Genomic DNA, 13,276 nt, shown 5'->3' with positions numbered 1-13,276 from the left:
ATCATCTGAAAAACTTTCTTTAAATCCCAATACCTGGCATATAGTTAAGTATTGATCAAATCCAAAATACTAACACTTCACTTAAAATATTTAAAATCTATTTATAAACAAAGTTCACTTGCAAAAATAATATACTAGTTGCTTCCAAATTTTTACTGCAACAATAACCTATTTCTTAACCAAACCATTATATTTCAAACTTTTTGATCATAAAAAGAAAAATAATAAACTTTTATGTAAATTTTAACTTAATCACAATAAAGAGATAATGGTCATACGTGTTGTGAAGTCACTACTAGATAGTTAGGAAAATAAGTAATTATCTTTTGATACAACTCTGTAATGATGACAAAAGAATTTAACATTAATACTATCCTCCAAAGCATTATTACTGATAAACCAACTGTACAAAATTTCAAAGCAATTGTTGTTATGTTATTACTAAAGAAATTTCACTTAACTCTAACATTTAGAGTTAAGTCATATTTACAACTGCAATTTTATTGCAGTTGTAAATATGACAGTTGAAGTACCTAGCTTACTTGCTAACACTATTTTTATAGGGCTCTTATAATTTACCAAGTACTTTCAAATACACTGCCATATCTGATCATTAAAAACCTAGCTTGTGAAATAGATACTACCTTAATTTATAACTGTGTTAACCATTCTTAATCTGTTAAGTAATTTCTTCATGATCATAAAACTTAGTCAAGTATATGAACATTTATTGAAAGCCTAATATAATGTCCCCGCAAAGATAAATACTAAATAAAATAGAATCTCAGCTCTTGTCTAATCAAAAATTTAAACCATGTAAACAAATAACTACAATAGAATGTTGTGCTATAATAGAATAAGCTTATAATGTATCATCCAAATAGGAACTTATCTGAGAGCAGAAGGTGACACTATTAATAATCATTGGAGAAACAGGTATTAACTGGGACATAAGTCTCACTAGCTATAGTAAAATTATACATAAACTGTTGTACTAAACTAAATGCCAACTTTGAACCCAAGTGTGACCTCTTTCCACTGTATGCATAAAATATACATATAGGTTACCAGCTTGAAGATATCAATCCTACATCCTTACATAAGAAAAAAACATTTTAAAACACTGATTTTTTTTAAAAAAAAGTATCTCAAAGATAATCTTTTATCTTCTAAAATAATTACCAAGGGTTCTGAACTTTGTTTTCTAAATAAACATTTTTCTCAGTCATTTCATGTACTATAATAAGATGCAAGCTATCTTATCTAAACTGATGGCTTCTATGTTTCAAAGATAACTTCTTATATTCTAGAAATTTCTATATTTTGGGAATTGCTATATGATATGCAAACATGTCAAATTCCACATGTCCAAACAAAACCTATGTTCCACTATCTAGAACTCCTACATATCTCTCTTCCACTTATGATCACAGATATTCTCAAAATACTTTAAAATCCAACTGTCAAGTAATGTCAATTCTATCACCCATATGCATTTCATATCTATGTACTCCTTTCATTAGTCATGCAACATTAATTAAGCACAGAGGTCCTGAAATAAATTCTTAGTTCTCATTCAGACTACTGTGAAAGCACACTGTGTAAAGGTAATTATAAGTAATTATAAATATTTATCCTCCTGTTCCTTCCAACTACTGCTACCAGAAAAATTGTACAAAACCATAAATCCTAGCTTGGCACAAGCCACTTTCAAAACCTACAATATTTTGCTGGATAGTCAAAAAGAATGAAATTCAAATACCTTAGCATAGCTTTAAAGGTCTTTCATAATATGCTGCAGTCTTACTTATCACCAAACTCATTCCAGCCTTAATGAAGTCCTAAGCATTAAGAGAATGTATCTTATGCTTTCTTTCTCTGTGCCTTTGCTCACTGCAGGAGACTGGTAAAATGGCTTTGGGATTTTAATGCAGAAATACATAAGTGATATATACACACATTATCTCTTCTTAAAATTCACTTCTTTTTCTCTCTTCCCATCTATCCCCACTCTTAATGTTAAAATCTACCTAATCGTAGGACAAAAAGCTCCTCTTCAATGAAATTTTGATTCTCCAGAGAGTATTAAGTCTCTTTCTCAAAACAACAGGTATTATTATACTGAATATCTGTCTTCATTTCAGTACAAGCTCTAAAAGAACATAACGTCTTACTTATTTTTTACTCCCAACAATCTCACACAAAGCGAACTGAAATACAGTAAAGTACTAAAAGAAACAGCCTAGGCAAGTGATGTTTGATTTCAGTTGATCCATTTCTTACCTGCAGGATCCCAAGTTATGTTGTGTGCTATTGATTCCAGAAAAAACTGGCCACTCTTCTGCCATTGACTATATAATTCCTAAAGTTAAAATTTAAAAACTCATTTAACCAATTAATATTGGCAGCTTTTCTCTATCAAATATATACATTCATGCTTGTTATTCTTAATAATACAAGATGCCATTTTTTGGGGGGTACAAGTGACCATGCGGTCATTTTTAATAGGGAACAAAATGTTCAATTCAGTTGAGAATTATAAGAAGTATATGATGGAAGAGACTAGTGAGAGAATGACTACCTATTCCTGGAGGGCCAAAAGTCTGTCTTCAGCATAAACGACCAGTAAGTATATGCCAATTTGGACAACATCCTCATAATCCTCAGATTTTTATAATATGATTACCTCATATTATTATAGTTACAAATGTTTAATTTTAAGTGGGCCTGTGCTATCTGAGGCTTCCTTCTCTTTTAAGGTTTCATCCTCACCTGAGATCAAAACTACACGAGAAAACTCAGATTACGAGATGTAACACATCCATTATATTATATAAGATTTTTTCATTCATTATAGCAATATTTTTCCAATTTTTTTACCTGTAAATCAGTAAGAAATATGTTGCAATAGGACCCAAAAAATAAACGCAATCTAAGTTTACCCTTACTACATGTGATGCACTCTAATATTTTCCATTTTACTTTCTTTTCTTTTAAATTCAGGCTGTGGTCTAAGTTGATTTCACTAACCTCTGCAGGACTGAGACCCATAAACCACCTTTGAATGCAGCGGTTCTCATACTCTAGAACAATAGCCTAAGATGTTTACTAAAAACTCCAATTTCTGAGATACATCTCCAAAGGTTTAGGGTAAAAAAAATAAGAATGAGGAATCTGTACTTTAAATGAACACCCCCAGTGATTCTGATAGAGATGGTTTGCAGAATATACTTTTATGAAATACTGCCTTATAGGAATGGCTCTTAATCATAGCATACATCAGAACCCTCTCTAGAACTAGACATAGAAATGTCCAGGCACAAGCCCACCCCTACAGATATAGAAATCTCCAGGGCAGGATCTGGACACATGGTCCAACTAGTGATTCTGAAGTGTTCCGCTCATGAAGAATCACCACCTTAAAAGAATTTTCTAGAATGGAAATAATTCTTTTTCTAGAATGGAAATAATAATCTTTTTTATGAGAATCTAGAGATTCTCTGAGACTCTATTCAGGAATTACAGATTCTGTGTACCTTCTAATAAGTCCTTTTCCATTTGATCCGGTTTTCCCCTTATTCATCAAGCTTTTTTTTTTTTTACCCCTTTCTCCAAAGTCAGTGCTGCCTAACAATAAACCAGACTTTTCTCACCGACTTTTTAGCATTACATTAAACAATGTTATTTAGTACATGAGAAAATGGACAAAAACTAAAATTCTTGATTCTACCCTTCATAATAAAGGCTTTTTAACATAACATACTGAATTTTTTTTAAACATACTGACTTTTAAAAAAAGCCAGTTACCTTATTCAATAAATATTTATGGAGTACTATTTGAAATACATCATTCTGGGCAGAACAATCACTTATTTTTACTATTATCAATTACTAATTCACAGGTTATCAGGGCCTCTAATACTGGATTCATTAAGTAATACACAACACAAATATAAATCAGGGGAGGACTATAACTCTCTTTCCATGAAATTTTAAAATGAATATCAGTTAACCTAGAGAAAATGTTTTTTCATTTACACTAGGTAGGGAAAAGCATGCTCATATTAGGAATCAATACAGTTGGTTTTACTTAGTTCTGTGGCTCAGCAGCTATTTCAATGGTCAACAACTGATTTTCTTTGGGTACCTGCTGTCATATTTATAAAAAAGAAACAATAGCTATCATACTAAGAGAGAATTTGTAAGATACTAATGAGCTAAGTGAAAAGGCAATGAAAAATAAAAGGTATATATAAAGGTATATGTATTATTAAAATATAATTACTTTTAGTTAGCATACTTCTGCACAGTTTTTGAGATCATGCCATTGTTCCAAGAGGCCCATGAAGAATGAATAGCTATTAACCAATTTTAAAATTGAGCAAAGAGCCTGGGAAGACTGACTGGCTTAGGATCAAATGACTAGAAAGCAGCAGATAAAGAAAGCAGTTCTATGGTTCCTAAGATAATGTTCTTAAGACCATACTATGCTGATCCTCTTCCATATAATTTAAATCACCAGTTTAATCTTCAGTAGAAATGGGTAAAATAACCTGGACTATTATATTTAGAGCATTAAAGCACCCAAGAAATCTAATACTTATAAACTGTTGTTTTCAGAACTATTTCTGAATATAGTTTCTTCATAAAGAAAAACACTGACCTGTTAACAGTTATATTACATGATACAATAAGGGGGGGGGGGAGTCCTGAAGGTAGCTTAAGACTCTGCAATTAAAACATGTAACTTTAAGAACAAAATATTTAAGAAAAAGCAGAAGTATATTAAAGAAGATAATAAAAAACAAAAACAAAGGGCCATACTTCACTACATAATGGTGTTTGCCATTAGCAACAAACTACCAAACTTAAAATTGTTGACTCTTCAACAAGAGTCAACAACTCCTTCCATAAAGGAAAATGTCAGAAGAAAAAAAACACATATAATTCATCAACACAATCTGATTTACTTCTACTTCAATCTAAGATTTAAAACATATTTTAAATAAGGAAGTGGCATTTAACATCTATTTTTAAATTATGGTATAATTTATACAATTTATCTGATGATCACTCTGATTTTATACTCTTAAAAATAATGTCTTTTAATACTCAAGACATTTTAATTCCTAAAAGAAAAATGATAAATTACTGACCAAATTTTTCTTTTGCTTCGGTAGGTTAACTGGTTCAAAAACAGAGATAACATTTCCATAGGATGCTGCAATCTTTTAAAAAGAAAAAAGAAAGAAAACTTATGGATATGTTAACTTACTTATGAATCAAAAGACGAAAGAAATAATACAAATTAAAATAAGCCCCCCCACAATTTCATGTATGAATACTTGAGAATATCAGTTTTAAGAGACCACCATACCTGAGTCAGAATTCCAGTACTGTCACCTACTGTGTAACCAGCAAGTTAACCTCTCTGTACCTTATCGTCTCTATCTACATTTAGAATATGCATAATACTATCTTCCTAATGGAATTAGTTTGAGGATTAAAACAGCATCTGTAAAGCATCTAGTATATAATTACCTGTAAGATACATGGTAAATATTAAGTCCCTTTATCATAGAAAAAAATGTAATGATAGATTCCTTGTCAAGTGGAAATGAGATAGGATTTAATCCATTTCTAGGTTATCTGTCTTCAAAGTTCACAATTCTGTCAGTGTGTATTTAGCTTTATAAAAATAAAACTTAGATCTATTCCTTTGTAAACGCTGTAAGAAATGTATTTTTTTAATACTCCATTTTGTCTGAGTATTTTTAAAATTTACTCTTTCAATCAATGGCTCTGTTCTATAAGGTGGCTACTATTATAGCTTGGGTGAGCCACAATAAAGAACAATGAAATATCAGAAATAAGGACTGATAGATACAAAAACGAATGAGGGATAAAAATAAGAGAATATAATCTCAAAAAGAAGGGGATAAGCAATGAGGATGTAATATATAACAGAAAAAAAAACTTTCAATGGCTATTTTTAAGTGTTCTAAGAAGTTAAAAGGATATAGAAATCATCTGCACTGAGTCAGTCTGGGAGGCCTTATTGAATTTGGGCTTTTAAGAGTGGGTAGGACTTCAAAGAATGGTGAATATTCAATTACAGAAAAGGGGCATAACACAAGTATGAACACAAGTGCAAAGATTAGAAGAGGTGAAGTATGCCTGGAAGTGACAACCAGCCGAGATGGAATGGAATGTCCCTTCTAACAGAGTGAGATACATACGTCCAAAAAGGCAGACCTAAGCCAGGTTGTACAGGGCCTCATGCCCAGGTGAACAATTTGAACTTTCCCAAGGTAATGGGAGGCAAAGAATGTTTTTAAGCAAATGAATAAGATAAATGCAGATGAATTTTCTCATGAAAATTAATCTTATAGTAGAAAAAAAAACAGTAATGCTAAAATACTGGATGTCTACAGTATCAAGCAGCACTTCCCACTTAAAGTATCATAACCTGCAAATTTTCTTCCTGATATGGTGAGAAGCCATTTATTTGTACGAATATCTGTGACCCAAAGGAAATCTGCCCTTTATAAAAATGACTATAGGGGGCACCTGGGTGGCTCAGTCCGTTAAGCAACTGCTTTTGGATCAGGTCACAATCCTAGGGTCCTGGTATGGAGCCCCACAGGGGGTGGCCCCCCCTCCCTGCTCAGTGTGGAGCCTCCTTCTCCCTTTCCCTCTGCCACTGCCCCTGCTTGTGCTCTCTCTCAAATAAATAAATAGGATCTTTAAAAGGAAAAAAAAAATGACTACAAAACCAAATGACCCATCTATTTTAATCTAGACTGTCATGTAATCTAGGGTATCATGAAAACATAACTCATATTGCAAGTTATTAAAAGGGATTTCCAACATAGCCAGGCCTATGTGAGTGTAGATATTACGAGCAAGTTTCAATACAGTAATGAAGATTACAGAACTATAGAGCTGGAGACCAAACAAACATGAAGAGAAAAGGGGGAAGTCTCAAGGATTTGCAATATTCCGTAATAAAGATCATTTTTGTAATATAGTGAGAATGAAAGGTGTAAATAACAGAAAGATGAGAGACACCTTAACCTGTAAAGGGAAGGGACACAGGAGTAACACAGTAGTCCAAAACAGGGAAAGATTGTAAGAGCCGAAACTCATTTTACCATAAGTACCTCTACACTAGATACTAAGAGGTAACTTTTCAGACTGGCAGGTGCATTAGGAATGATTAGATTTAAAAAAAAAAAAAAAAAAAAAAAAAGATTGGGTCCTTTTGATTCCTCACACAAAATATTCTAGTGGAATCATATAGTCCAATAATATATTTAAACATCTAGCAAAAAATTAAGTGAATCTACAAAGTCCACCCCAATTTAGCTGTAAATATGCCTAGACCTGGCCTGTGCCTACATGGTGCTATATTTACCTATATACTATGCTGTCTACTAGCTATGACTCTACCTATTCTGCTACTGTATAGAACTGTACTTCACCTGATACAGAATCATAACCTGTTTCTTTTGTTGTTGTTGCTTTCCTACTTTCAAGGTTACTTGTTACTTTCATATGCAAATGGAAGTCCAAACAAAATTTTTCATTTTTCTTATAGACTTGGAATAAATTAATCAAAAAACTATGCACTTTAGAAGAGTTGACCTCCATTTTAGTACAAAGTTTATCCAGAAATTATAAGGAGATACTACAGCAAAAGAACAACTCAAATGATTTCTCTTTAGTAGTTTATTTGTAAATAGATTGAAGGTTTACTGTCATTCCTTTCCTTTAATCCAATCAGTTTTTAAATAAGTAAGTTTTAGACCTGTTCTATGGGTAATACTTCTTTATCAACTCACAGGAAAACATTATGCTGTATCTTGAAATTATTTAAGAACAGAATTCCTGTCAATCTGAAACATATCTGAGTCAGGAGTTTTGTTTTCTATGGTGCATCTCAGAGAGCCAAAGAAATTTGTAGCTACATTGTCCTTGAAACAAAGCAAATTCGACAGGAAATATATACTTGGGAGATTATTCTGACAAAAAACATATTCAAAAGAAATCTCACATTACAAGATTACAAACCTTGCCTTGTTGCAATGAGCAGTCTACACATCCTACTTGAATATTTCCATGTTTAGCTCCTGGGATTATTTGTAATCTTTCAAAATCACTTCCCAGTATAACAATGTCACATCCAGATGCATAAGCCTAAAAAAAGGGGGGGGGGGGAATAAAAAGGATAAACTTGTCAAGAAAGTATTTATCATGTAGAATACTGGCATTAAATACTGTTTTAACTAAATATTATGTTTTAACAAAGCAATTTTAAATATCCCTTTTAAAAAAAAATCTCTATTATTTGAGAATATTTCCTTTACCTCTGATATCCAGTCCCATCAGCAAAATCAGTCAGTCCTGTCCGCAAAACATTCATTTCTTCCACCTCCACTGATGCTACGCTACCACTATCTCCCTCCTCCACTACTATTAATAGTCAGCTTCCATTCTTGCTTCCCTCTAATTCCTTTCCACACAGTCATGGTTTTTTTTTGTTTGTTTGTTTTTTGTTTTTTAAGTAGACTCCACATCTAATGTGGGGCTCAAACTCATGACTCCAAGATCAAGAGTTGTATGCTCTACTGACGGAGACAGCAGGCACCCTGAAAAGAGTCAACTTTAAAAATGTTTAATAAAGGGGCGCCTAGGTCCTCAGACAGTTTTAAGTCTGCCTTTGGCTCAGGTCATGATTTCAGGGTTCTGGAATCAAGCCACACACCAGGCTCCCTACTTGGTGGCAAGTCTGCTTTGTCCTCCTCCTCATGTGATCTCTCTTGTTCTCAGTCTCTCTAATATAAATAAATAAATGAATAAATCTTTAAAAAATGTTTATTAAAGCAAGAATTTGCCCTGCTTAAACCCCTTGATAGTTACCCACTGCACTTGGAATAAAATCAACTCCTTGCCATGGTTCAATGCCCTTATTGTCCCCACTCTCCAAACTCATCCCAAGCTACTCTTTCTGTCCCCTCCATTGGCAGTGTCCCTACACTGCCTTTCCTTGTCCTGGAGCATATCAATCTTTTTCCACCTTACGGGGTCTTTTATCTACCTCTCTCTGCCTGGTCTTTGTCCAGCTAGCTTTTTTTCAACATTCATGTCTTAGTTCCCAACCACACAGACAGACAGACAGACAGACACACACACACGGTCCCTTCCTCTCTCTCTTACATTACTTTCTATCACATTACTATTTATTCTTCTTCATAGCAGGTAACATGATTTGTAAGTATCTTGGCTATTATTCACTTTCATTATTGCAAGTTAAGTTACAAAACAAAACGATAGCATTCAAAAGTGTATCTTGCTCTCTGCTCTCACCTCCAATTCTAAATGAAGGGGCTTCTTTATAAATACCTATGAAATAAATGAAATATTTAACTTAAAAAAACAGCCACCATGACCAAACAAATAAAAAGGTATAGTTTAAGGCTTGTTAGCAAGCATTTTATAGCTCTTTTTGAACTTTACAATTAGCAGAACTCTTCCAACCAGAATTTTTTTTGTATATTTTTGTCATACTTCTTAGATCACAGGAGTTTCTTCATGGCTTTCTTCTTGGAACTTACTCATATAAGCCACCATGAAGTATGACACTGAGAACAAAACATCTATCACAAACTTTACCCCAACCAAATATAAGTTCTTAAAGTATTAGTAATTATTTACTTTCTCTCATTTTTGCACCTGTACATATACCTTACTTAATGTAGAAGATAATAATATATACTTTATGACCTTAATTTTTACTAAGGCCAAAATGTTTCTGTATGTGCCAGCAAAAAATATTTGGAAAGGCGTTTGAGAGAACATACAAATAAATCTGCTCACATTACAGACAAGAAAATGAGGCCTAAATAGGCTGATAGAACTTCTTAGTGGCAGAGTGGGCTTTAGAATCTTGATCTCTTTTGATTCTTGATCTAAGTGCTGTATGTACACCACGAGGACTTCCCTAGTTAAGTATCCTTGCCTAGAATTTTCCTAAAAGGAACTGGGGACAATCAAGTCTGGTTCTACTGGCGTCATATAGTGGAAAAAATTGGCTTAGTAAACAAACAAACAAAAATCTCATGATGGCCTGCTCACCTATATAAATATCCACGGTAGGATCACAAGGCTTGTCACAAGACTATTAGCAAGAATAAATTCCAAAAACTTATTTTAAGAAAAATTTTTATTTGCAATATTCTAAATATCTTAATATTTTAGAAACTGATTTTTCCCCTCAATATTAAATTTTGATAAAATACCGATAGTCACTATATCCCAAAACATTGTGTCAAATTACAAATGTTCATAATTTAGATTTCCTATTCATTAAACAAAAAATTTTAGTTCCATTAACTGGAATGAATGAATATATATATATATTTTTTTTTTCAAAACATGTCTTCATAACTTTGCCTTCCTTTTGCCATACCTAAAATTGTCTACCTACTTTCAGATATTGTATAGCAACTATTTTTAATCAACTACAACTCTTGATTTTCTGAATTAAGTTTGTATTAATCCTGAAGTTCCTCAGAAAATTACTGTTTAATACAAGTACTAAACATCTGCAGAGTTGAGAAATGCATAGTTAGCCCAGAAACACTTAGCCGTACAGAGAGGAGGATACCAATTTACTGCATAATTAACCCTTCATCATTCACAGATTAACCCAGTTCTGAACTACTCTTGTTCTGTTGCTGCAGTTGTAATACACTAATACAGCCTGTCATTTGACTTTCTCTTAGTGACAGTACTAAAACATACAAAGCTTTCTCTCTCTAGTTTTGGTAAACTTCAAATCAATTGAAATGACAGATCTTATCTGGAATATCTCTCTTTCGGTCCTCATTTTCTTCTCTTAGAGTCATAACTAATGGATGACAATAAGCTACTACATAGGGAAAAAAAAGGGAAATAACCAATTACAGTCTACACTTCATGAGCTGACTATTATGCGAGGGGTTAGAATAAAGATCTTCGGGTATTTTTGACTCATAAGCTTAAATTTTTACACTTTATTTGGTTGTATAATTAAACATAGGATGGACTAAAGACTCAAACCATATTTGCATTATGTTCCATTTCTTAATCATTTTCAAGAATCTGTAAATGTATCTCCTAAAAAGCCTGCTGTGTATAGGAGATTAGCTGAAAAAAAAAACTATAGTAAATATCCACAATGGAGTATCATATAGCTGTAAAAATAAGAAAGAAGCCATCTATGACTCACATGGAATGATTTCCATGGGATATTATTAAGTTAAAAAAAAGGAAAGTACAGGGGTGCCTGGGTGGCTCAGGGGGTTAAAGCCTCTGCCTTCGGCTCGGGTCATGATCCCAGGTTCCTGGGATCGAGCCCCGCATGGAGCCCTGCATCTGGCTCTCTGCTCAGCAGGGAGCCTGCTTCCTCCACTCTCTCTGCCTACTTGTGATCTCTGTCTGTCAAATAAATAAAATCTTTAAAAAAAAAAAAAAAAGCAAAGTACAGAAGGACATATATGTCATTTTTTGGGTAAGAGTCAAGGAAAATGAATCTGTTTACTACAATTAAAAACACAGGATTGATAAAACTAGGGAATAATAAAGTTGATTATCTACAAAGGTGGGGAGGATGGAATAGAAGAGATACAGGAAAAAATGACTTTTGAAAACATATTAACATAATGCATATTCAAAGACAAATCAGTCAGAGTGGGGGAAGTTATGGTAAAACAAAGGAACTAAGTACATTTCAAATGACTACATATCCACACCAAAAGAAAGAAGGGCCAAAGGAACCAAGCAACTTACCGAACACTGATTTTGACCCCATATTTTCAGTCTTGGGTAGTGAAAAGGAAAAAACTAGTCCATCACCCATGTTTCTCCTTTACTCGCACACTACTACCATATTCACAATACTTTTGTGGACAGATGTGGGATCTTTTAACCACATCAAACAATTCTGTGACACCCACTAGGTATCTGACAATTGAACTCAGTTCTGACATTATCTACCTGAGAATAGCGTCAGATCTCACAGGTGAAGGGCTCAGTCTTAACTGAGACTGTCCTACACTTCAGATGCTAATCTCAAGTAGTGGGACCCCAGATTACCCATTACTTCTGCCCAACCTGGCTACAAATGCAAAGGTACCCATGACCTCCTCTCTCTTGGATTTGATTTTTCACTAAAACAGCTTACAAAACTCATGTAAACACTTACTTACATTTACCAGTTTATTAAAAGACCTGATAAGAATAGAGAAAAACAACCAGATGAAGAGACACACAGGGCGAGACCTGGGAGGGGCACAAGCATAGAGCTTCTGTCCTCATACAGCTGGCGTGCATCACCCACCTGGTACACAGATATGTTCACCAACCTGGGAGCTCCCAACAGCACCATATTGTTGGGATTCCATGGAAGCTTCCTCACACAGCCATGACCAATTATTAACTCCATTCCCAGTGCCTCTCTAGTCTATGGAGAATGGGAGGTAGGGCTCAAAATTCCAAGCTTCTGACCTTGGCTTGATCTGTTTGGTGACCACACGAGGAGCAATCCAGAAGCCTACCCAGATTTTCCTCATTAGAACAAAAGATGCTCCTAGTACCCTTATAAGCTACAAGGATTTGTGGTAGGACCCAGTGTCAAGACACAAATATTAGGGGGCACCTGCCTGGTTTGGTCAGCAAAGCATGAGGATTTTGAGGTTCTAAGTTCAAACCCCACACTGGGTACAGAGATCACTAAAAAGAAAAAAAAAATCTTAAAAAAAAAAAAGAGCCAAATATTATAACAAGTGATGCTCCTAATGTTCTTATCACTTAGAAATTTTGAAGTGTCAGGAATTCTGTGCCAGAAACTGGGGAAAGAGACCAATACATGTATTTTCTATTATCTCACAGGCAGGGTGGGGAGAAGTAAAAACAAATCCTGAATGTTTTTTGTAGGTTGTTTTTTAATTATAGTGGTATGGACAATGCAATTCTGAAACTATTTTGGATATATTATAGAAATGAGCAAATGAGCCGAGGATCTCACTGTGTAAAGAAAAGGAACAAAAATATAAAATAGGAAAAGATACAAGAGTCAAGCAAGGTTGTTATGGAAGTGGAAATACTGGTATAAAATCATGTTTTCCAAAATATATATATTTCCATGTACACATGTAAATACATGTTTGTATATGTCTATGTATGTGCATACTAGCTTGCTATATGCATATGCACGTGTATATGTGCTAGTTCT

General features: G+C 33.8%; 1 protein-coding gene across 6 annotated transcripts in view; it reads right to left on the bottom strand.

The window, feature by feature from the left end:
• Positions 1 to 13,276, bottom strand: part of DMXL1 (Dmx like 1) — a 123,927-nt gene that overhangs the window by 99,472 nt on the left and 11,179 nt on the right. For all 6 annotated transcript variants that reach the window (XM_032845597.1, XM_032845598.1, XM_032845599.1 and 3 more), the window contains exons 2-4: positions 8,074 to 8,199; positions 5,157 to 5,228; positions 2,284 to 2,362 (exon numbers count right to left, since the gene is read on the bottom strand). In XM_032845597.1, coding sequence (XP_032701488.1) covers positions 2,284 to 2,362; positions 5,157 to 5,228; positions 8,074 to 8,199 — 277 coding nt within the window. The remainder of the gene's footprint in view (positions 1 to 2,283; positions 2,363 to 5,156; positions 5,229 to 8,073; positions 8,200 to 13,276) is intronic.

The sequence above is a fragment of the Lontra canadensis genome, unplaced genomic scaffold (assembly GCF_010015895.1).
Source record: "Lontra canadensis isolate GAN:19392208 unplaced genomic scaffold, GSC_riverotter_1.0 scaffold167, whole genome shotgun sequence".
NCBI classification, from domain to species: Eukaryota; Metazoa; Chordata; class Mammalia; order Carnivora; family Mustelidae; genus Lontra; species Lontra canadensis.
The sequence above is the reverse complement of the archived record's forward strand: the minus strand, read 5'-3'. Positions and strand labels throughout refer to the sequence as shown.